Source organism: Clupea harengus, chromosome 22 (assembly GCF_900700415.2).
Source record: "Clupea harengus chromosome 22, Ch_v2.0.2, whole genome shotgun sequence".
NCBI lineage: Eukaryota > Metazoa > Chordata > Actinopteri > Clupeiformes > Clupeidae > Clupea > Clupea harengus.
The window spans coordinates 5,342,719-5,367,699 of NC_045173.1; the positions used below are offsets into that span (position 1 = coordinate 5,342,719).

The 24,981-nt window shown below is 41.3% G+C and overlaps 1 protein-coding gene across 6 annotated transcripts in view; it reads left to right on the forward strand.

The window, feature by feature from the left end:
- Positions 1-3,804: 3,804 nt before the first annotated feature.
- camk2d2 (calcium/calmodulin-dependent protein kinase (CaM kinase) II delta 2) overlaps positions 3,805-24,981 on the forward strand; it is a 31,151-nt gene continuing 9,974 nt past the window's right edge. For 3 of the 6 annotated variants that reach the window (XM_031560510.2, XM_031560511.2, XM_031560508.2), the window contains exons 1-12: positions 3,806-4,206; positions 5,479-5,573; positions 14,166-14,225; positions 17,884-17,938; positions 19,895-19,960; positions 20,746-20,818; positions 22,322-22,424; positions 22,582-22,665; positions 23,182-23,276; positions 23,391-23,513; positions 23,733-23,816; positions 24,123-24,165. In XM_031560510.2, coding sequence (XP_031416370.1) covers positions 4,145-4,206; positions 5,479-5,573; positions 14,166-14,225; positions 17,884-17,938; positions 19,895-19,960; positions 20,746-20,818; positions 22,322-22,424; positions 22,582-22,665; positions 23,182-23,276; positions 23,391-23,513; positions 23,733-23,816; positions 24,123-24,165 — 943 coding nt within the window. In that variant the 5' untranslated portion in view covers positions 3,806-4,144. Of the gene's footprint in view, positions 4,207-5,478; positions 5,574-14,165; positions 14,226-17,883; positions 17,939-19,894; positions 19,961-20,745; positions 20,819-22,321; positions 22,425-22,581; positions 22,666-23,181; positions 23,277-23,390; positions 23,514-23,732; positions 23,817-24,122; positions 24,166-24,981 lie in introns of all 6 variants that reach the window. The other 3 variants (XM_031560507.2, XM_031560509.2, XM_012831836.3) reach the window with 2 other exon arrangements.

Here is a 24,981-nt window from a genome sequence, read left to right on the forward strand (position 1 = left end):
TTGACAAGTTATCCTTTTTATGACATAATGGGAAGAAGCTGCTAATATCCTATCAGTATATTTTGAGGGAGGGAACATGAACTATCACAGATCCATTAAAGGTGCACTATTGAATGTTATTGTGTGGCTGTAAGTAAGTTAGGGAACAATACATCAATGCATATGATCAGGTTGGACTACAATACATATAACAGGTTGGAATTCAAATGGTTTATTTTTGCATTGCAAAAAATAAAATGAATGGCAAGTATGTTGCATAATACTCAACATGTATTTTCCTATTAGTCCAGGCAAAATAGCGTCAATAGCGTCAACAGACTAATTGTAAAATAATTGTTTTCAGCATAGATAATTTCTATGAGGTCTCCAGAACAACATACTAAAAGTCCTAAGAAATCCTAGTTGAGGAAATATGTTTAATTCTCATCAATCTGAGATGTGTGCTAATAATGCATGGCAAAAATACACCTTAAAAATTATTTTTTTTCCTTTACTCCTATCAAAATGAAACTTTACACAATGAAAGTACCCATGAAAAGTAAAATTTTTGTATTACAAGTTTCTTTGAAAATGAATTTGAATATGCAAATGAGGTATACACTAATCGAATATAGGAGTAAAGGAAAAAAAATTGTCATTCATTATTAGCACACATCTCAGATTGATGAGAATTAAACATATTTCCTCAACTAGGATTTCTTAGGACTTTTAGTATGTTGTTCTGGACACCTCATAGAAATGATCTATGCTGAAAAAAATTCTTTTACAATTAATTCTATTTTTGGCTCCAAAATGGGTTCATTTGCCTGGCCTATATGTTGACTTTGGACGATCGTTCTTAATTCAATGAGTACAACATAATCTTTGATGCTCATGTCAGATAATCCAAATTATGTCTGTTTTATGCATTTTTAACAAATCAGACAGGGAAAGTTTGGATTCTTTGCAACAACCTGTATGGAAACTTAGAATTTTTACTTTCTGTACACACAAATGTGGGGAGGAGAACTTGACCTAACACAAACCATACAAATGAATTCATGATTCATTGGTCGATAGACATTTGCTGGCAGTTCGAATTTGGCGTATAATATTGGGGCCACTTGACAGCACATTCCCAGGTTGCTTTTTGTTGCCAGTCTGCCCTGATTTGTGAAGTGAAGCTGAGTGAAACTTGGAATATGCTGCTCCCTCTATTGGTGAAGCAAAAGAACAGAAGAATGACCAACTGGGTCACTGAGAATGACATACAAAGTTCAAAATACACATATTCAAAAAACACTACTGCCATTGAAAGCATCCCGTAAATGCTTCTTGTCAGCTCTGTCTCTCTGGAATGTTTCTTTTAACATCAACTATTGCCCGTATAAGTCAACATAACACTCTGCTCAGAACTAATCTAATCAGTATTAATATGGTAATATAATGTTGTAACTTGCAACATCACATGTTATTTGCATTGCCTGAAATCAGATGCTTTCATCTGAAACCAGAGTATAAATTCAGTTTGTAAGGCTATTTTGCCGTTGACTTTCCTGAAACTGCACTGAGCATATTTGCGGGTAAAATACTCTCTCTGTTGGTTGGTAAGAGGAAGACAGGTCAGTAGACAGTCTCTAGAAAGTGCCACCAAAGTAACATTACTTCAGTAAGTTTATTTTAGTTTTTGTCTAACTTGATCGGTTGTGTCATCTATTGTTTCCATGTAACCTTTATGCAATGTACCGTGGACAAAGTACAAGGGACCAGAAAACATTACCTGCTGAAATAAAGAAGCATGAAGTAATATTCAAACAATAAGACATAACTACAGTAAGCAATAGGTCAGATGAGAGATGGCAAGATAACAAATATTAAACTTGGGTAACAAATATTAAACTTGGCCAACCAATATTAAACGTGGCCAACAAATATTAAACTTGGCCAACAGTGACCAATGGCCATCAGCTGCGATGTCCCGCCAGCACTGTGTCTTTATCAATCCATTTCGTCTTTCTCCATATACTGTACATTACATTTCTTTATTTGGCAGACATTTTCATTCAAAGCAATTCACAACTGAGGAACAACACTCACGCTACAATAAATTAAGAGACCTATTGAGAGGAAAGACAAAGGCAAGGCAAGGTACGTTTATTTATGTAGCACAACTCATGCACATCGGTAATTCAAAGTGCTTTACAAATGAGCAAATAAAAGAACACAAAAGTACTAATAAGTTACTACTCAATCTACAAAAGTGCCAAAGTCGGCAGAAAGTGGAAGTGCGTAGTAGTGTGAGACTCTTGGCAGAGATGAAAGAGGCACCCTTGCAATGCCCTGGCTCTCTCTCTCTCTCTCTCTCTCTCTCTCTCTCTCTCTCTCACACACACACACACACAGTCCAGTACATTTACTTACTGCATGCAGACCTTGTATCCTGCATCTATATCTATCTATCTATCTATCTATCTATCTATCTATCTATCTATCTATCTATCTATATATATATCCATCTATCTATCTATTTATCTATCTATATAGATAGATAGACAGACAGACATACAGACGTGGACAAAATTGTTGGTACCCTTCCGTTAAAGGAAGAAAAAGCCACAATGGTCACTGAAATAACTTGAAACTGACAAAAGTAATAATAAATTAAAAAAATACTGAAAATGAACTAATGAAAATCAGACATTGGTTTTGAATTGTGGTTCAACAGAATAATTAAAAAAAAAAAAAAAACGAATTAAACTGGCCTGGACAAAAATGATGCTACCCCTAGAAAAGATTTAAAATAATTTGACCATAGAGACATGTTAAACTAAGGTGTGTCCTCTAATTAGCATTACAGGCTTCTTCAAACTTGTAATCAGTCAGTCTGCCTATTTAAAGGGTGAAAAGTAGTCACTGTGGTGTTTGGTATCATGGTGTGTACCACACAGAAAGCTAAGGACAGAGTTGTCTCAGGAGAATAGAAAGAAAATTATAGACAAGCATGTTAATGGTAAAGGCTATAAGACCATCTCCAAGCAGCTTGATTTTCCTGTGACAACAGTTGCACATATTATTCAGAACTTTAAGGTCCAGGGGACTGTAGCCAACCTCCCCGGACGTGGCTGCAAGAGGAAAATTGATGACAAATTGAAGAGATGGATAATACAAATGGTAACCAAAGTGCCCAGAACAACTTCCAAAGAGATTAGAGGTGAACTCCAAGGTCAAGGTACATCAGTGCCAGATCGCACCATCAGTCGCTGTTTGAGCCAAAGTCGACCGAGGAGGACATCACTGTTGAAAGCAAATCATATAAAAGCGAAACTGGAATTTGCCAAAATGCATATGGACAAGCCAAAGGGCATCTGGGAGAATGTCCTTTGGACAGACGAGACAAAACTGGAGCTTGTCAGTTTCAAGTTATTTCAGTGACAATTGTGGGTTTTTCCTTCTTTAAATGAAGGGTACCAACAATTTTGTCCACGTCTGTATATATATACAGTATATATATATATGTCTGTCTGTCTATCTATCTATCCATCTGTATTACTCTCTCACTGTGAAATTAAGAGGGTTGATATAATTACTCACAATCAATCTTATTCAAACTGTCTGTCTACCTATGACTAAATATGATGATAAAAAAAGCTGATTATGAATCTATGAAGCTTCGATTATGCTTATAATTGGTATTATTATTACCATTATGATTATGATGATGATGATTATTATTAATAATAATAATACTTTTAATAAAAATAATAATATAATAATAATAATATTAGTGCCTGTGTCCTGCTCTGCACTGGAGGGCGGGGCAGAAATGGGGGAGGTGTGGTGCGGTGCCTGTCTCAAACCCAACGACACTGCTGCTCAGCAGGAAACGTTTGGAAATGGATACATGCACACACAATGAGTGAACACAGCCATTGCATATGAAAGAAAGCGTCTGTTTTGTGCGGTCCTCAATCCCCGTGAAGGTGACAGCGGTGGTCGCGCCATAGGACGCTGCAGGGACCACCTCTCCTTTTTTCCCCGCGAGCCGTCCTATTTCTCCCCCTGTTTTTCGTTCTCATACCGAGGAACGACCCTAACGGATTCGCCTGGTCTTTGGAATCACTGCGTGCGCTCCTCTCCCATCTCCGCGCCGCCAATATCGGTCAGAATGGCCCTTACCATTTGTACGAGATTTACCGACGAATACCAGCTATTCGAAGAGCTTGGAAAGTAAGCCTTTTGTCAATTTACTTAGAATGGCAGCAAATGTGTGATTATGTAATTTGTCAACCTTGCCTTGAGATGCGTAGATTATTGCCAACCGCGGTGCGTAAGGCTTAAATGCTTGTTTATCATCTCATCTGTGACTGCGTCGATGTGTGATAAATGTTTGAGCTTATATTTATTTACTACTCCAAAGCGCCATTGAAAAGGACAAAAATACATGACACATTGGCCTTGATTCGACTGCTCTCCACCACCTAACAAAGACTAACGTGTTCAATGGTAGCCTACCTACCTGAACCTTGATTTTTAGACTTTTACATCATACCCAACATTGGTTGTCATTTGTTCTTCAATGGTTTATGTTTTGGTCCGTAAATGGTGACGGTTTATTGTGACTCATGCAGAATGAAAGGTATCGGGGTGTCGGGAAGTCTCTCCTCTAGAGACAGAAATACACATGGTAATGCGACAGCAGCCGGGGCGCAACCACATTCCTTTGCAGCCAGGCGAGGCTCGGTTAATTATCGGGTTGGGGATTCCGTGCAGTTGGAAAGGTGTTGGTGGTTGTGGTGGGAGTGGGGGGTCAGAAGAGGGAACAGGGGATGCAGAGGGTGACTTTTACAGTCCTTATCGGCATCCCACCCTCTGTCAGTGCCGATCAGACCCAGAGATTGCCTTAAACCACATAGTCTGAAGATAAGGCAGTTCTCTGCTCTGTCATGCCCAGTGTCGCCAGATCACGTTACAATCACACATGTATATGTATTTTGGCCTATGTGCGTACATTATTATAATAAATGTTTGGTTTGACGTCTGGAATTAATATGCTTCTGTTTGTGCAAGCTACCGTTAGTTAATTATCACAATTTGGAGTGTTTTCGGTCGAAACAGTGGCCTGTCGATGCATGTAAAATCACAACGCTTGCTTGCTCCCGAAACGGAAAAAATGCAGTAGATCTGACACAAAAGAGGGGCATTTGAGGGGATGCCATAGATGCGTTTTACACATCTTAAGCTAGACATAATATCTCATAATGCTAAATGTACTTTGTGCACATGCTGCCTGTAGTATTTTCATATGCATTTCCTTGCGGAAAATTATATTTTATCGTCATAGAAATACATTCATGTTATCATGGCACAGCTGTGGCAGGCTGGTCCATATGCTGGGTTTAGCTGTTAAGCAACATGCATTGTTTACCATCTTCAGTTGTTGTTCATTCATATCCACTTTATAGATCATTTCCCTCTTTCCTTTCCCTTTTACTTCAATAGGGGAGCATTTTCGATCGTCAGACGATGTGTGAAGATTTCGAATGGTCAGGAGTTTGCTGCCAAGATCATCAACACCAAGAAGCTCTCTGCCAGAGGTATGTTAACCCTTGCTGGTGTTGCACAGTGACAAGATGTCAGAGGTATGTTAACCCTTGCTGGTGTTGCACAGTGACAAGATGTCAGAGGTATGTTAACCCTTGCTGGTGTTGCACAGTAAAAAGATGCCAGGATGCAAGTAGTGGACATGCAAGTACAGGTCGAGAGGTGAAAAGGTAGAAACAGTATGAAAAGAACACTGAAACATTGTGGAACCCTCCTCTCTCTCTCTCTCTCTCTCTCTCTCTCTCTCTCTCTCTCTTTCTTTCTCTCTCTGTATGTGTGTGTGTGTGTGTGTGTGCTAAATGTGTGTATACGCTTGTGGTGGGATACATAGATATATAATTATAGACTACAGTATGTGTATTGCTTCTTTGAGGAATATGAGTCCATTTTCAGAGATGTGTGTCTCAGCAAGTTTGTGTGTGTATGTGTGTAGAGGGGTGGGTGTGTGTGTGTGTGTGTGTGTGTGTGTGTTGATATTGATTCCACGGCTTTGGCTGGTCTTATTCCTTGTAGGGTTGAGCCGGGGGAGAGGCGACCCAGTTCTTTCATATCCGTCACTGTAATTGTTGCCGTTGGCCTGTTTGCCTGAAGGCCTGCACAGGAGGGAGCAGAACAACCAATTCCAGAGCCTGTCCTCTCCTGAGAGCCAATCATGTCCTCTGTGGCTGAACTCTGCTACATCTCTTAACCAATCATCTCCTCTGAGCTCTAGATTGTGTTCACCTAAGAGCCAATGGCTTCTCTCTCATCTGTTCTTGTTTACCATAGAATCTTTTGCATCCTCTACCCTTTTGGGTTGAACAGGGTTGAGTTTCAACTAGATTGTTGCAGTGCATATTGTGCTGGTCTCAGTCAGTTGTTATGTGTCTTTCAAGAAATTCCTTTAGATTAGATAAAACTGTCCTTGTATTTTCTACTTTGGTGCGAATGGCAAACCAGGAGGTTGCTTTTGCACAAAATGTCTATTTTTGGTCCTAATGATGGTCAGGGTGTTGGAGTGTGTCGATTGGCTAGTTCTCTCACTTTTCAGTTTGCTGCTCTCACAATTGATCCTTTCTCTCACATCTCTTTGGCTGATTTTCTTATCAACGCTTTCTTCCTTTCTTCCATATGCTGTTCCTTTTGTCTTCCTTTTTCCTCCCACTACCCTTTTCCTCTCATTCTCCTCTCTTCTGCTGACCTCCCTCTCTCTCCTTTTCTGTTTCTATCTTTCTCTTCCCCTCTCTCTCTTTCTCTCTCTTCCTTTTTTTCTCTCTTTCACTCTCTGTCCCCTTTCTGGCTGCGGGTGTTGAAATGGACACCCAGGCCGAGGGATCAGTAACAGCACAACTGCATGCTGGGATGGCTTTTCCAAAAATACAGATCCATGCAGTGTGGTGGGTTATTTAGTCTTTTTCATTGCATGTGCATCTGTCCTTCTTTATTTTTCCCCTCTCTTTTTCTACTGGCATGTCTGCAGAGGTTTACCACACTGGACGCTCAGGCACGGCAGAGATGGTCTTAACCTCTTTCTGCGATAAGCCCTAAAATAGCATCCCTGCATAGATTCCCACCCCCCACCCCACGCGCTCTCTCTCTCTCTCTCTCTCTCTCTCTCTCTCTCTCTCTCTCTCTCTCTCTCTCTCAGACACACACAGATACACAGAGCAAGCGTGCATGATCTCATTCAAAAACGTTCAAAATACAGGCTTGTATGAAATCATATCACATTAGTAGCCTAGCCTATTAACACATAAGATAATAATCACTTCTAAACTTGCTAAGTTAGCAAATGAAAAAAAATGAGAAGTTGTTGACAATCACTTTTAAAATCAGCGTTAAGTAAACGACAATCTGCTGACAATCACGTGTAGGCTAAGTGAGTGAATGTAAAATTATATATGATATAATATATATGATATTCACTTAAAGTTACAAATAGCTTACTGTAGTGGCTAACCAGCCAGCTAGCTAGCTTTAGCCTATACAGTAGTAGCCTACACTTCTGTACATGAGGACCACATGTTGACTAACATGGCAAAAGTAGCAACAACAATGTCCCACCATACTCTTTTGATGCCTCAGCATGTCTATTTTGTTTTAGAAACGTATCTATTTGCTTCCTTCCTCGTATAATGTCTTGTTCTTCATTCATTTACCAACAGAATGTTCGTATGTTGTCATTCTGCCATCCTCACTCACATAGCAGATAAATAGCATATTGCTGTGAGAATGTTTGCCCACATTGTATTGGTGGTGAAAGTAATGGTTTGGTTTCTTTTCAGTAGAATTTCCATTTTTGTAAGAGGAAAGTAAATGTGTGAGTGTGTGCTTACTGTTTATTCTCCATTCATGTCATCCCTCGACCTGTGCATAACACAGTAGAGGAGAGAGAGAGAGAATGAGTGAAAGAGAGAGAGAGAGAAAGAGGGAGAGTGAGTGAGTGAAAGAGAGGGAGAGAGAATAAGGGCAGGGGGGGGGCCATATCACAGACTGGGTACGCTAAATATACATATTCTGGTCTCTCAAAACCAGAAACATACACACACACACTCTCAAACTTGTAAATATGAGCATACCATCATCAGAGAAGTGCATATTTTGTAATTTTACCAGAACATTTAATTTGACTAATTGCATGACTACAGTATGCATTACACACAAATGTTTGAAACGTATTCATTATTACAGTAGATCTGGGATGGTGGCATTCTCTAGATATCCAGACCTCACCCTAAATCCAAGAGTGAACCATGTTTCCATGATTCCATCCTTGTTCTTTATGCGATAGCTGTCCTGTTTGCAGCAGGAAGTAGCTAGCAGGGCAGCACAGGAAAGACTGCTGTGCTAGCCTACTTCATGAAAAAAAAATCCTCAGTTTGAATAACTAGGGCGTGGAATTCTGAGGAGATAGCTGGGGCACTCTTAATTAGAGCCTCTCTCTATCTCAGACTCGGAGTTGCACCTACCCTCCTCCTCCGCTCTCTCTCCTCTGACCTGGCAATAGGAAGAAGGGCAACAAGGCACTTTCAAATCTTACTGTAATGAAAGTCTGATGGTTTGATTCACTTGAGTATCCACTGTGAGTCTCTGGTGCTTTACCTTATATGTTTGCTTACCTTTATAGCGACATAAAGGCTCATTGCCTCTGCTTCCTGGTTTATTGTTGGTTTTGGCATCCATAGGCCTATGCGCCCTGCATTCCCTGCACCCATCCATGGGTTTAGGCAGAAAAATAAATGTCTGTGATGTAGGCCAATGAATTTGGATACACCTCCGTTCATTTGGATTAGATGCGGACATTGCTATGTCTCTGTCTTCTGTCTTCCGTCCATCTATCCTTCACCTCCACAAAAGATGTTTAGCTTATATTCACTGTTTCTGCCCTTGGGAGCACTAGGGATGGGAACTGCTACAGAGGCGATGGTATATATATATATATATATACTATCACAATATTTGGGCCACACTTTGATATTATTGAGATTCTTCACATTTTATGATACAGCAAGTATTGTGATGCGTAAAGTATTCTGCAATACATTGCCATTAATTTCTCCCATATATTATGCTTTGCATACTAGGAGTCTCTGTACCAAAATTAAATTAAAATCATAATATTTAGTAAATACATTTTGCGATACTTGAATATTATATATATATTGCAATACTACACTGTATTGGTTTTTTTCTTCCACTCCTAGTGAGCACCACATTTGAACAGTTTTCAGCTTTGAAGTGCACCTTGAACACAACAGATGCCGAACACTAAAGTGTTCCTCTTGTGGAAGAGGTTCTTTGTAGAACCATAAGCTTCAAAGATGTCAAGGAGAACGCCAAAGGGGAATACATTCCCAATGGTGTTGCCATGGTTCATGCCTCCATTCATCCATCCATCCATCCATCCATCCATCCATCCATCCATCCATCCACCCATCCATCCATCCATCCAGCAACAGCATAACCTCTGGGCACCACAGACCCTTTATGGATTTAGCTTGAGTCCATTTCTCTACCTCGGTCACCTCTGATGCAGATGAATCTGGTAACCATGTACACATATGCATATCAGATCAGGTGTGTGTCTTCAGTGACCTTGATATTGTATTTATTGTGTGTGTGTGTGTGTGTGTGTGTGTGTCAATGCGTTCACTTGCACGTGTGTGCGTTTTCAGGGACAGTGTGAAAGCAAAGTGAAAATGTGTTCTTCTAAAATCCCCCAGTTGAGGCCTGCAAACTCACCTCATCCCCACAGCCTCTTTGACTTAAAAAACAACTTGAATCTGAGCTGTGAAAATGGGCCATGGCAGCAATCAGGGACATAACAGGAATGTGTGCTGTATGCATGTGTCTATGCATGTGAGTCTCTCTCTCTCTGTGTGTGTGTGTGTGTGTGTGTGTGTGTGTGTGTGTGTGTGTGTGTGTGTGTGTGTGTGTGTGTGTGTGTGTCTCAGTTTGAGTGTGGCAGAGACAATTTGGGCAGAGGATACATGTTCATTAATATCTTACAGCTAATGTAAGACTCTGGTTTGTCTACAGTGGATAACCGGAAGTTAATCAATATTTATTATTATGTGGAACAGCCATGAAAATCTGCAAGATATTGGGGCTAGTGTTAGGACTGTTTCGCTCACTGAACAACTCCTATTTTATGCAAGACTGTGAAATGGAATTAGTTGTGGGCCCTTGAACATCTTTCCTCTTTCAGAAGCCATCTGGGAGGTTGATCATTCTTGGGATGATTAGATTGGGAGAATTGGGCCTCGTGGATGTGTATAACTCTAACTGGAAGCTACAGGAAAATAGATTTCAGGAAAAGAGGTGTGCTTTAGTTGTATCTATATCCGTTTACACAAAGTATGTGTTTAAATAATCACTAATGCTAATCTAATAGCAAATATCTGATACAAGTGATGGTAGACCTACTGTTTATGTGGTATTTTGTGAGCTAAAATACGATAGGCTATTTACAGTGCTAAATGTGAATATGACGTATGTATCAAATGTAGATGTTAATGTGTACTTTGCTTTGGATGGTTAAAAAAAATGATGTTTGTTTACAACACATGTCAATTTCATATCAGCTGGAAGCATCAGCATCAATGTCAGAGTGCTGGAATATCCAGCTAATAGCTCCTAGCTGGACAGGTCACACTGATGAGGAGAGAGTGCTGTATTCTGCTTTAGGCAGGGACCAGAGGGCAGGGTAGAATGGCAGAATGGTATGCTGGTCTACAGGGAGTTAGCGGGTCAGGATTCGTCATTCACTACAGGGATTTACTGGTTTTAAATGTGTGTGTGTTTGAGCATGTCTGTGAATGAATGAGAGAGAGAGAGAGAGGGAAGAAATATATCAAATCTCTCATTAATCTCTCAGAGCAGTGGCAATGAAAAAGAAGAAAAACACACACACACACACACACACACTTTCTCTCTCTCTCTCTCTCTCTCTCTCTCTCTCTCTCTCTGTCTCTCTCACACACTCACACACATACACAACCCTGCTGCAGTGCGGTAACTGGTGAGGAAGACTCCAATAAGAAAAGAGCAAAGAGAGAGAAGAGTCAGGCAGAGAAGAGAGGTATAGAGAGAGAGGTAGAGAGAGAAGAATAGAGTAGAGAGAGAAGAGGTTGAGAGAGAAGAGAGGTAGAGAGAGAAGAAAGAAGAAGTAGAGGGTGAAGAGGTAGAGAGAGAAGAGAGGTTGAGAGAGAAGAATAGAGTAGAAAGAGGAGGTTGAGAGATATGAATAGAGTAGAGAGAGAAGAGAGGTAAAGAGAGAAGAATCGAGTAGAAAGAGAAGAGGTTGAGAGAGAAGAGAGATAGAGAGAGAGAAAAGAGAGAGAGAGAACAATAGAGGGTTTGGCCCAACAGACGCCAAACCATACCTGCAGATCCAGTGCACATACAGCCTCTGTAAAGAGAAGATGACAAGCTGTCCATATAGTGTGACTACTTGAGATACAGATTTGAAACATGAATCTCCCCTTTGCTATACTAGGAAAGGTAGGTGTCTTACTATAGCAGATGACTTACTGTAGCACTGCAGCTAATCTGGCAAATACAGTTAAATATAGTATAGTTATACATGAGATCATGTTCACCACATCTTGTTTCATCTTGAGGATGGTAGCTCACTGAAGCACAAAACTCTGTGTAGACAGATAAATGATAGTGATATGACATATTGAAAATTATTGTCACTTTGCAATCCAATATTTTCCTGGAGTATGTAGTTTAAGGTCTGTTATTGCAATCAAATTACATTTTTAAAATGGTTTCTTTCCAAATGACCAATTGGCCACAAAGACATAGGATACAGCTTTCATGTAACACTGTCTCTCAAAAGCAATAATGGTCAGCTATTGGCTTATTTATGTTATGTTAATAAATAGTAAATGTAGAAACGTCATAGCGGGTTGTGTCTTTTTGCTCTGCCAGTCCAAACTCATCAGAAAGCTTTCATCTGGCGGGCAGGGGAAGGTTGGGTGAGCGGGAAACCCCTGCATTGAGTTGCAAAGGCTAGTTAACTGCTCATCGCTAATGTCAGATGAGACTGCTAAAAGCTAGTTAATTGTTCATTGCTAATGTCAGATGAGGTTAGTTAACTGCTCATTGCTAATGTCAGATGAGACTGCTAAAAGTTAGTTAACTACTCATTGCTAATGTCAGACGAGACTGCTAAATGCTAGTTAACGGTTCATTGCTAATGTCAGATGAGACTGTTAAATGCTAGTTAACTGTTCATTGCTAAGGACAGATTAGACTGCTAAAGGCTGGTTAACTGTTCATTGCTAATGTCAGATGAGACTGCTAAATGCTAGTTAACTGCTCATTGCTAATGTCAGATGAGACTGTGTTGTAACTCTGGGGTGCTATTTGGTTCCTAATTGATCACATCCAAAATCCTATCAAATTTGACCTCTCTAGTAGTGTCAGTTACAGTACCTTTTAAATTAAAATGCATTTAAATCAAACTGCATATTCATGTATCAAATCTGAGATACGGTGTCATTAGTGATACATAACTAAATATAGACACTCTCTATAGGTCCATAGCTTCATAGTGCTGTAGGTGTCAGATGAAATTAGTCATTGGCTATTAATGTTAGTTATAGCCCAGTTGGTATTACTACAGCAAACAAGTCTTGGTATGTGTTAACCCTTTGTAAGACTACTTCAAGGTCATTATCTACATATTAGTTGTAAGAGATCAGGGTTGTAGAATCTTTTCTCAGAGCAGAGGACTGAACTTCAGAAGTTTTTTTTCGATGAGTTGAGTCGTCTGCTGAGGCTCCTGGGGTCTGCCATTTGCATGCAATGGTGGTTCCACTGCAGAGAGTAGAGGGCTAGCCCCGTGATTGGTGGAGGAGTTGCTAGACAACAGATGTCCGGCTGGCTGGTAGGTGGGCTACCTGTGGAGGAAAGGAAAAACAAGAGAGTGAGAGTGAAAGAAAGAGAGAGGTAGGATGACAGAAAGAGAGAGGGAGAGAGAGTGTGAGAGTGAAAGAAAGACAGAGGTAGGGTGACTGAGAAAGAGAGAGAGGGAAAGAGAGGTGGAGAGGGAGGGGGAGTAAGGATGGAGGTTAGAAGGGAGGACACAGAGAGCAAGAGGAGTATTTCTAGGGAGAGAGAGAGGCTGCCGGAATTCTTAGTCATTTGACCTGGGCCTGAAGGGTAATATAGGGATAAAAATAAAGAGATGAAAAAAATGTTGTGGTGATCGCTTTTTTGTTATTGTCTGGACAGGTGTTAGCTGCTGTTTCACCTTTAGGGAAGGAAAATGCAAAATGTTAAAATAAAAAAAGGATAGAAAAAGAAAAGAGTGATAAGGGACAGTTTACTACCCAGCTGAGGACAGGGACGAAAAAATAGACGTCCTATTTTATTTAAAAAAAAAAACCCTCTCCTCTATGTGTGTGTCCTTAGGCAGAGCCGAAATGGGTCGCCTCCTCTCTGGTTCAGATTCATACGGCACACTTCTAGTCTCACCAGGTTTGGTGGCTCTCTGGACTGAATGGCCTTTTCAGAATCGTGAATCTTATGACTGCCATTTGAGACTGATTTTTGAAATCGTGCAGGTTTCCAGGGATAGCAGTCTTGTGAGGGGAATCAAGCCACATTCCCATGTCACAATTTAAATAATGTTCCACAACTGTGAATGCAACTGGTTCGATTAAAATGCCTGCAACAGCATGTCACGATTTCAGACAGCACCCTCTGGTAGTCTTGTGCCCTTTTGAGAGGCGTATGACTACAGTGGATTGTCCTGTTTGTGTTGTTGCTCACTGTTACCCCTGACTATCTCTGAATATTAGGTCACATTTTGAAGTTAAGTTTAGCATCTTTATCTTGGAGATTAAAGGAGGGAAGAGTTGTCAGAAATGAGGCATGGGAGGTGGGGGTTTTGGAGGTCGGGGGGCATGGTGTTTATTTATAGAGCTTTCAGCAGTCAGCGTTCGCCAGCTGGCGTGTATTATCGCTCCCACAATAGGCGCCCTCTCCTGGTGAAATGAGAGGAGAAGGTAACGGATGTCTCCTCTCTTTCTCTCCTCCCTGTCTTTCTTTTTCTGTCTGTCTGTCTGTCTGTCTGTCTGTCTTTCTCATAGATCATCAGAAACTGGAGAGAGAGGCCAGGATTTGCCGTCTTTTGAAACACCCCAACATTGGTAAGTATTGTATGCACACCACATGTACACACACACCCACACACACACACACACCATTTACAATATATTTTAAAGGGGAAAGCATGTAAATTTGTCTTAAAGTGTCTTAGATGTTTGTGTAAAATTAAACAATAATTGTTGCATACTTAGAAATCCATGTGATCTTTGCTGGTATTTCCTGTGACTTCAGACACCTACGAATTTGTTCTTCCACTCTACTGACTTCAAGTCTTCTTGTCCTTGTATATTAGTCCAAATGTTTGTATTGGTGTGCATAGGCTCAAACATCTTAGTACCTTATGGATGAGAGAGCTCTCGTGAGCTCATGATAATGATAGCTACTACCAGAATGTACAAAGGAAATGGTTTTCAAGAAATTGCAGTAAGGACAGCTTGGTCAGCTAGATGGTGAAGATTGTCTACGCCCAAAATGCGTCCGTCTGCTTGACATGGCTTTATTAAAGTAAGTAAAGATAAGTAAGGCAAGAGTGCAATTTATTTGTTATACTTTAAGGGTTTTTAAGAAAATCGCACGTTTTGGGGTTATCCTTATTCCTGATTAGTCCTTTAGTACACCTGGCTCTATTTATAGTCCAGCAGGTTTACCCTAAATGCTGTTACAACCCAGAATGTAGCCTACTTGAAGAAGAACAGAAAGCAAATCATGTGCATAATATAGAAACATTATATCAATACCTGAGTGTAAAATCTGCATATCAACTGGGATATAAAGTAACAAATATGTGTAACTTAGAGCTGAGATTACATTACAAGGTTGAAGTAAAAAAAGACCTATTTGGCCAATGAGGTGCATAATCATAAATAATTCCTGCAAGAGGCGCGGATCTCGGACTGTCTTGCTGATATATCCACATGGATGAAAAACCACCACCTTCAGCTGAACCTGGCCAAAACGGAACTGATGGTCTTTCCAGCCAAACAGGCCATCCACCACAACATCAGCATCAATATTGACTCCTTGTCTCTTGTTCCATCCAAAACAGCAAGAAACCTCGGGGTCATTATTGATGACCAACTGACTTTCACGGACCACATTGCCTCTGTCTCTAGGTCCTGCCGCTTTGCGCTATTCAACATCCGCAAAATCAGGCCGTACCTAACCCAGTATGCCACCCAGCTGCTGGTGCAAACCTTGGTGAATTCACGCCTTGATTACTGCAACGCCCTCCTAACGGGCCTGCCGGCTTGCGTGGTGAAACCACTACAAATGATCCAGAACGCGGCGGCGCGTCTGGTGTTCAACCAACCGAAGAGGGCACACGTCACCCCGCTACTCATTGAGCTCCACTGGCTGCCGGTAGCTGCTCGCATTAAGTTCAAGTCACTTATGCTTGCCTACAGAGTGCTTGATGGTTCTGCTCCCACCTACCTAAATGCTCTTGTAAGGGCAAATGTTACACCCAGGATGCTGCGCTCTTCTAGTGAGCGTCGTTTGGCACTGCCGTCTGTCCAAGTACGGCAGTCCAGACTATTCTCATTTGTAGTTCCACGTTGGTGGAATGAACTACCCAGCACTACCAGAGCAGGGGCGTCCCTCTCTACCTTTAAGAAGCTTTTGAAGACTCTTCAGAGAGCACTTCCCGTCCTAACTGGCACTTCGACTAGTGCGTAACTTGCAATTACAGCAGTTATACTTCTGCACTCTTTCTTTCTTTTTATTTCATTTTGTTATATTTCTAATGTAAAGTAGTATTTATTTATTGTTACACCAGGTTCTATTGCTCGTAGCTTGAATATTCTCTCCCTTGTACGTCGCTTTGGACAAAAGCGTCTGCTAAATGACTAAATGTAAATGTAAATGTAAGAGGAGGAGATGGAGCTGATAGGCAGGTAGCAGTCCACATACAAGGGTAATGACCCAAAGGAACATATTCAAAGAAACCAGAACAGTACATTTACAATACATGTCCTTATTTAGTATTCCCTTTCCCTCTACACATTAGTCAAAAGGGTCTCTTTACCCACAGAACAGCTACTTTGTCAGTCATTGCAAGATAGAGCTATGTGTCTTCCAGGATTCAGATTGCTGTACCCACTGCTATTACGTAACATAGATATTGAGTACTACAGGTAGGTCACACTGTACTCATGCTGTTCACAGCGACCTACCCTGCCCGGGACCCAATGATGCTGATTGCCATGGATTCCATTCAGTGCTGTAATCAGAGCTTGAACACACCTTACATCCATTCTTACTGGTCATTAAACAACTTTACATATGTCACCGAATACATGGAGGCCACCATAGTTTGAGTTATTTAACAGGGACTGCACCATTACCATGGCAACTGAAGTAGCTAGCTCAAACTGTGAGCATAAATACACAGAGGAAGGTGGATTGTTATATTTTTGAAATATTATGAACATTAAAATGTCAAAATAACCCATACCACACCCTCTTGCCATGTGCTCCTTTAGTCCATGTGTACATGTATGGATCAGAGGCATGCTTTACTGCACTGGCTATTAAACTATTATCTCCATAATTTCTTTTATAAATGTGTACACCTAAGGAATTGCTCAAAACATTTCAGACATTTTGAAGTCTATAATTTCTCAAAGTTAAGGGTTTTTTTAAGACAATGGGCACATGTATGTTATGTTCTTTAGTTATGTATGCCCACTGTATATAAAGCTAGTCCCCCCAGGATTTCGCGGGCCTTTTTGTGAGATAGTTGCGGCCTAAAATTCCTGATTTTGCGGGAGCTTTTCCAGAGAATTGCGATGAAAGTTGCAGTGTTCTTTGAAATTGCGGGAGAAAGTGAAGTTGCGATAAAAAGTTGCAAATTTCCCTCTTTGTAATTATAATTGAGTAATTTGTTGAGGAATAAGTAATTCATGAACAAACATTCATTTTAGAACAAAACCACTGAGAAATTGTCTCGTCTGCGCTGAACTCCGCTCTGCCCGCGCCCCCGTTAAACGGTTGATGCACACACCTCCGCTACAGCCTGTCACATTCACTGTCCCAGCTGCACTTCGTTCATCTTCCCAATCGCCTGCACCTGCATCATTCACTTTTTGTATCGTCTGTAGTCTTATCGTTAAATCATAAAAGTATACTTCTGAGCTTGTTAGTTTTGTTTAAACCCTAGTTACTATGGATAGTTTCATCCTGTTTGTGTTTTCCAGTGTTAGACACTGTGTACCTTGGTTTTGATCTTGTTAGCATTTTTGAGTTGAGTAATTATTCCTGTTTAACATCTGAGCCCTGCTTTTCGCGAACTTTTGCTGTTATTTAGTTGGGCCCTTGCAAATTGGAACGCCGTGCTGAATTCACGGGTATTGGTTGAATTTGCGTTAATAGTTGCGATCGCAACATCGGGAAATCCTGGAGGGTCTGTAAAGCCTCTTTATCACATGTTATACGCACTGACACTGACTTCTGAACTTCTAAAATATCCAAATTGAGTCGGTACATGTGAGCAATCTCGTGTACAAATGTTCCATTAAAGTAGTGGAACACAATTCCTCTAAACGCATGTAAATTACTTGATATTCCATGTACATTATGACAGCATGCCTTTATATGTTGTCAGTATTTCACGCCTCCAACACTGAGTTCATAAGCTGGTGTTTGAAATCACATTTTGGAAAGTAAAATAATAATACAAAAAACATTCTTGTTTCTTCACAGTGAGACTTCATGAAAGCATTTCTGAGGAAGGCTTTCACTACCTGGTCTTTGATCTGTAAGTAAACATACCCCCCTCTCCCAACTGAACTCCACTGAATTCTATCACTTGTCCATACACCATTTCCCTCTCTCTCCTTGTCGTTTCTAGCTCAAAAACAGACTCGAAGGAAAAATGACCCATTTTGCTGCATGGTGCTGAAACGAGCTCTTGGGAGTCCATTGCCTTTCAAGGCTAGCCTGAGGCTAACCCACAATATGGGTTAGCCCTCTCCTCCTTATTTCGTGTTTCTCAATTATAGATAGTCACACCAAAATTAAAGCCAATTAACTCCAGTCAAGCAGCGTAGATGAAATGTGGCTTGTCAGTCTTTAATGTACAGTTACCCTTCACTTCCCACTATCAGACGACATGTCTTGTTGGCCTATGGATGTGTGTGGGTGTGTACATACGTGCATGTATGGAGAATGGTGCAAATATGGGCCGTAGTCTGTGTCTAGCTAGTGATATGATCTTGGAGGGTGTATACTATACACACTATGCTCATTATTGAGCTTCTGCTAGGTGTCCGCTTCTCCCTTGTATGCTGGGATTGCATATAACATACATCCTTAACGTGCACAAATAAAATGGTCACCGCACTTTCTGATGCCTACATGGTTTTCTGTCCAATCAACATTATTGCAGGTGAAAAAACAGACTAGAATGCTTACAGTAAATCTCTAACAGAAAAAAGAAAAATGCCTTTCAAAGAACTGAAATATTCTAAGCAAGGGCGCATTTGAGTCATATTTCCAGAATGTTCCAGGTAGAGTGTACATGTAAACACTTCTGGAGCATCAAGTAGGCATATACTATAAGTGTCCACAAGTGGCACATGGAGAAATGCACACTGTTCCTGAAATTGCCTAGGCATATGTACGTGTGTTCGCAAAACTGGAAATATACACTCTACGTAACATGCTGAGCTTCATATCAGTGTGCAAATCACTGTATTAGGAATATTATTACACCAATAGTGTAATACTTACACATGAACTGAGTCTAATGGACACTTACTGCTTAACTCCTTATAATGTTGTTTCCCCAGTTTTGAAACTGCTCAAAGAAGTGTTAATGTGTGAAGTAACATATCTACTGTAGAAGTGAATTTCCCAAACAAAAATGTATTGATTTTTAGCAGCAAATAAGAAAGACATCAGCACCAAGCACTCAGTTGAGGTGACTCAGCTTTATTTCATTGGGATTTTCAAAACCATTATTTGCTTTAGTTTCTTTCCTCCAGAAGATATTCCCTTCCTCATTTTATTAATCGGCATGGAAACCATTTTTAGGTATTATCTCGTACTCCTTCTCACTGCACACAGCTGCCCCAAGTGGATTAATGCGTTGATGCACTCTAAGACGCTCCCACCTAACTGCTTTATGTATGACAGATATTTAAAGGTGCATTGTGTAGGATTTTGTGCCATTTAGTGGCAAGGTTGCAGGTTGCAACCAACTGATTACTTTTCTGTCACCCCTACCCCTCCAAGCGTGTAGGATAACTTTCGATGGTCGTCAGTTTCCATAACAACAAGGGATTCCCTCTCTAGAGCCAGGGCTTTGGTTTGTCTGTTCTGGGCTACTGAAGAACAATGAAGTTGTGGGTCTAGAGAGAGGTGATGGGAAAGTACAGTATAGGAATACTATGTAGAGATATAGAGAATGTATGTACCTCTCCCAGTACGGTCACACCAACCTTTAACAGCCAGTCTTTGATATGGTGGCGAGGGTTTACCCTGCTCTTTCACCTCAGGGTCATTGATATGGTGCCGAGGGCTTACCCTGCTCTTTCACCTCAGGGTCACACCAACCTTTAACAGCCAGTCTTTGATATGGTGGCGAGGGTTTACCCTGCTCTTTCACCTCAGGGTCACACCAACCTTTAACAGCCAGTCATTGATATGGTGCAGAGGGTTGACCCTGCTCTATGGTGCAGAGGGTTGACCCTGCTCTGTTCTTTCACCTCAGGGTCACAGGAGGGGAGCTGTTTGAAGATATTGTTGCCAGAGAATACTACAGCGAGGCTGATGCCAGGTAGGAATGCATATGCCAGCTCTCAGTGTCAATCACATTTACACGCACGCACACGCACACACACACACACACACACACACACACACACACACACACACACACACACACACACACACACACACACACACATAAACACACACACACACACACACACACACACACACACACACACACATAAACACACACACACACACACACACACACATAAACACACACACACACACACACACACACACACACATAAACACACACACACACACAGGCGCACACCCTCACTGCTGATCATTGCTGCAGAGATACATCACTGTCTGACAGTGCAGCACAGACAATTATTTTTATAACTTGTGACTTTATCGGTGGTGCAATACATCTCAGGGTGCGTGTCACCAAGTTATTTATAAGTGTGATTAATGATCCAAGGAGTGTTTTACAACACAAGTTTTGTGGTTGTGTTTCAAATCTCTTGAGAGAAAGGTGGAGGTGGGGGGATATGTTGTTAATGATTAATGAGTCTTTCATTGTGTTAAGATGTTGCTTTGTACACAATATGGTATAAGACAGGGAACAGTTGATATGGTATAAGACAGGGAACAGTTGATAACATGATATGCCTGCAGTGAGATTGAGATCTGAAATAGATGTATGCATGGTCTCTTCATGTTCTTACCTTTTCTCTGTTGATCTCTCTCTCTCCCTCTCTATGTGTCATTGTCTGCCTTTTTCTCTCTCTTTCTCTCACTTGCCCTTTCTCTTGCGCTTTCTCTTCTCTCTCTCTCCTTAACCAGCCATTGTATTCAGCAGATCTTGGAGAGTGTTCATCACTGCCATGTAAATGGAATCGTCCACAGGGACTTGAAGGTCAGTCCATGCTACCAGCAGTATGGGTATTCCCTTTCATTTTGTGCAGACAAAATCATTACTGTGAGAACATTGAGTCACTGTTTGAATGAAGACCAAGGACATGTGAAGGACAGAGGTTTGGATTAGTGTTATGCTTGTTAGGGCTAGCTTGTTAGGGTTAACATTTCACTACAAGTTGTATACTGTTGTATACAAATTGTATAACTGTGTATGTGACAAATAAAGCTCTTGAATCTTGAAATCTTTGTGAAAAGGTAGAGTTTATTTTGAGGTGATGGATTTTTGAGTTTACTTTTTTGTTTCTTAGTTTTCATCATATTTAAAGCACATATTTCCATTAGACCAATTAAAAAAAAAACTTTGTTGAATTTGTTTACAGAGGTTTTCTTTATGCTACATTCTAAGCAATGTAATCATGTTTAGTTACTACATCAGCAGTAACCTTTGGTCTGGGGTATCATCATTATGAAAGAAGCTGACACTGTACTAGCGAGCGCTCTGGCACTCTTGTTGCAAAGAATTCGTTTTTCTTTAAAGCTAAGCATTAACAGCATGCAGCCTGTACAGAAGCTTTACCAATGAGATAACATCCACATGAATGGCAGATTTGGTGCACCACTGGCCAGTCCAAACAAAGTACAAGTTTTCAGATGTCAACTGTTAGATATCAAGGTCAGGTGTCAACTGGCAACAAATACCATACAGTCATAATTTCACAATAATTGATGAAAATGACCATACAATGATTTACTCAAATGTATATATATATATTTTATTTAGTTATTTTCAAATATGGTTCTTATTTGGAATGTGGTTTTGGTGTAGTGCATAGTGCACATTGCAGCAGTTTCTTTCCTCATTCATTATTTCAAATCAGATGTCATATTCACAAATACCATCTAAATCCAGGCTCAATAGGGAAGGATCAGGGGGTCCTTACAGCTCCAGACGATTGAGGTCATGATATGAATAGACAGAGTCAGTCTTCATGGCAGTAGCATTAACTGTGAACGGGTTTGTGCTGTCATGGTTAGGCTGCCCCATAAACAGCACATGAAATGTGCCCCTTGGATCTAAAGCTATAACACGAAGCCTTTAGATATCTGTGCATCACTGTGCCATCTCTCACAGAGGCACTCAAGAGAATGCTCCATGGAGTTAGTGATGGACGCTCGGCATAAGTGCACAGGTAGCCTGGGCCGTGTTCTTGGCTGTGGCACTAAGCCTAACCTGCTTGTAAATGTCAGCAGATGCATTATTCATTATTATGATGAGTGGGTGAGCTCCGCATTAAAGCCCTCTACTGGCCCTGAGGGGAGCAGCACCTCTCCCACATGCTGGGTGTGCTTAGAGTGTTTACAGAGATAGAGAGAGGGGGGAGTAAAAGACAACAAAGCCATTAAATATGAAATCAGGAAATCTTATATTTCACTGGCAGTGAAAATGACACAGATGAAGCTTTTAGTGTAGGTGGCTAATCTTTCATTTGTGTTCACACAGCCAGAGAACCTACTTCTGGCTAGCAAGCTAAAAGGTGCCGCCGTGAAGCTGGCAGATTTTGGACTGGCCATCGAGGTCCAGGGGGATCAGCAGGCATGGTTTGGTGAGTGTCCACCTCAGTGAATTACAGTAGTAATTCAAATCTGCAGTCGCCATCTGAGTTATAAAGTCTTTCTTTCTTTTTTTCTCTCTCTCTCTCTCTCTCTCTCTCTCTCTCTCTCTCTCTTTCTTTCTTTCTTTCTTTCTCTCTGCACACACAGGCTTTGCTGGTACTCCAGGATACCTGTCTCCTGAGGTGTTGAGGAAGGATCCATACGGAAAACCAGTGGACATGTGGGCCTGTGGTGAGGAGATTAAACACAGTCACGCACGCACACACACACACACACACACACACACACACACACACACACACATACACACACACACAAACACACGCGCGCGCGCGCACGCACGCACGCACGCACGCACGCACGCACGCACGCACGCACGCACGCACGCACGCACGCACGCACGCACACACACACACACACACACACACACATACACACACACACACACATATATACACACACACACGCACACACACACAGACATACACACACACACACGTGCACATACACACACATACACGCACACGCACACACACACATACACACACGCACATGCACACACACACAGTCTCACACAGTCTCCTGCAGATAAAGAGAGTGACTCAGCTCTTGGTGTTGATATGCTGAGAGTGTTTTATGATGTGGGTCTGTCGCTAGCTCTCTGTCATCAGAGATTTTAAGCTTATAGCCCTCATTCATCTGGAACATGGCCACATTTCATGACCTTACTCTTGTTATTGGCTGCAGGGGTGATTCTGTACATCCTGTTGGTGGGCTACCCCCCGTTTTGGGATGAGGACCAGCACCGCCTATATCAACAGATCAAGGCTGGGGCCTATGATGTGAGTGGGAAGATGGCATCTAAAATGAATATGACAACAGTCCGTCTAGGTGTACATCAGACAGGTAAAGTGTTTCACCCTGTTTGCTTGTGTGTTTGTTTGCATCTATTTTAGTTTCCCTCTCCTGAATGGGACACAGTGACCCCAGATGCCAAAGACCTGATCAATAAGATGCTGACTATCAACCCCTCTAAGAGAATCACCGCCACTGAGGCTCTCAAGCACCCCTGGATCTGCGTATGTCTCATGCTGCACACTCATGATGCTTCTGATGTAGTCGGACAAAAATACTTGCTATTGTGTAGATGTAGGAGTCCATGCACTATCAGCAGTGGCATAAATCAAAATATATGCACAAACTCTTTTCTTTTTTCCTTTCTCTCTCTCTTTCTTTGTTGTCCCCTCTCTCTCCCTCTCTTTCTCCCTCTATCTCTGTGTCTGTGTTCCTCTCTGCAGCAACGCTCAACAGTGGCCTCCATGATGCACAGACAGGAGACGGTGGAGTGCCTGAAGAAGTTCAATGCCAGAAGGAAACTCAAGGTACTGTTCCCACTGTGCACTTCCTCACTAGAAGCTGAGAGGAAAATAAATTCTCTTTTTCTTGATTTTCTCTGTATCTCTCTCTCATAACTTCACCTTTTCATAGTCAAACGTCGACTCACAGTGCTTGAAATAATGAGTTAATTAGTTTGAGTGACAGCAGACTGCTCACTGCAGGATCAATGAATGCACTACTCCTTTTCCTTGGCTTAGCATGTTCATCTTTCACTTTCTCTCTCTCTCTCTCTCTCTCTTGTGTATCTTTCCTTTCTTTTTCCTCCCTTCCTTTCCCCTCCTTCCTCGCAGGGAGCTATTTTGACCACTATGCTGGTCACAAGAAACTTCTCAGGTATGCCAGTCTCTGCTCTTCTCCTTCCCCTTTTCTCTTCTCTCTGTATGCCTTACGAAGTCCAGTAGGCTGTCAAATGTATAGGGAGTGCCATCCTTAGCCTGATATTTCAGGGCTGATAAGCACACATAATAATATTTTTTTTTTGCAGATGTTAAATTAGCCTTTTGTGGTTGCTATTGGCAGCTAAGAGAGGCCCAGTGAGGCCTTACTTTGAGGCATTCTAGAGGGTTAGTCTCTGAGAGACATTCTAGAGGGTTAGTCTCTGTGAGGCATTCTAGAGGGTTTGTCTCTGTGAGGCATTCTAGAGGGTTAGCGTCTGTGAGGCCTAATAACAGAGCAAGGCCCAGTGAGATAATAACAGTGCAAGGAGCCCCGTGTATGCGTTACGTGTGGGAGATGCAGATAACATTCCCAGCCCTATGAAGATCTAGGCAGCTCATAGTACAGTTATCCACTGTTTAAAAGTAGATTTGGTTTAACAGTGCCTATTTAGTATTAATTGAACCAATGGCTAATGACTTAAGTCAGCTGTTGTGGATTGTCATCTGTGGAAGTGTTTAGTTGCTGAGTTTGTGGGCATTCTTAAGGTGGTCATCATCCTGGCCTTTATAATGTCATGTATGGTCTAACATTTTCAATGTGCTCAGTAAATCAAAGTGGACTATGAGCTTCAACCCAAGGTTTCTGAAATGTTGGATGGGAAAAATATCCCCTGTATATTCATGCCTTACGGCACAAACATGAATCGCTACATGCATATGACCGGATAGAAGTTGGTTATATTTAAGACCATTCTAGATTGATGGTTCAGTT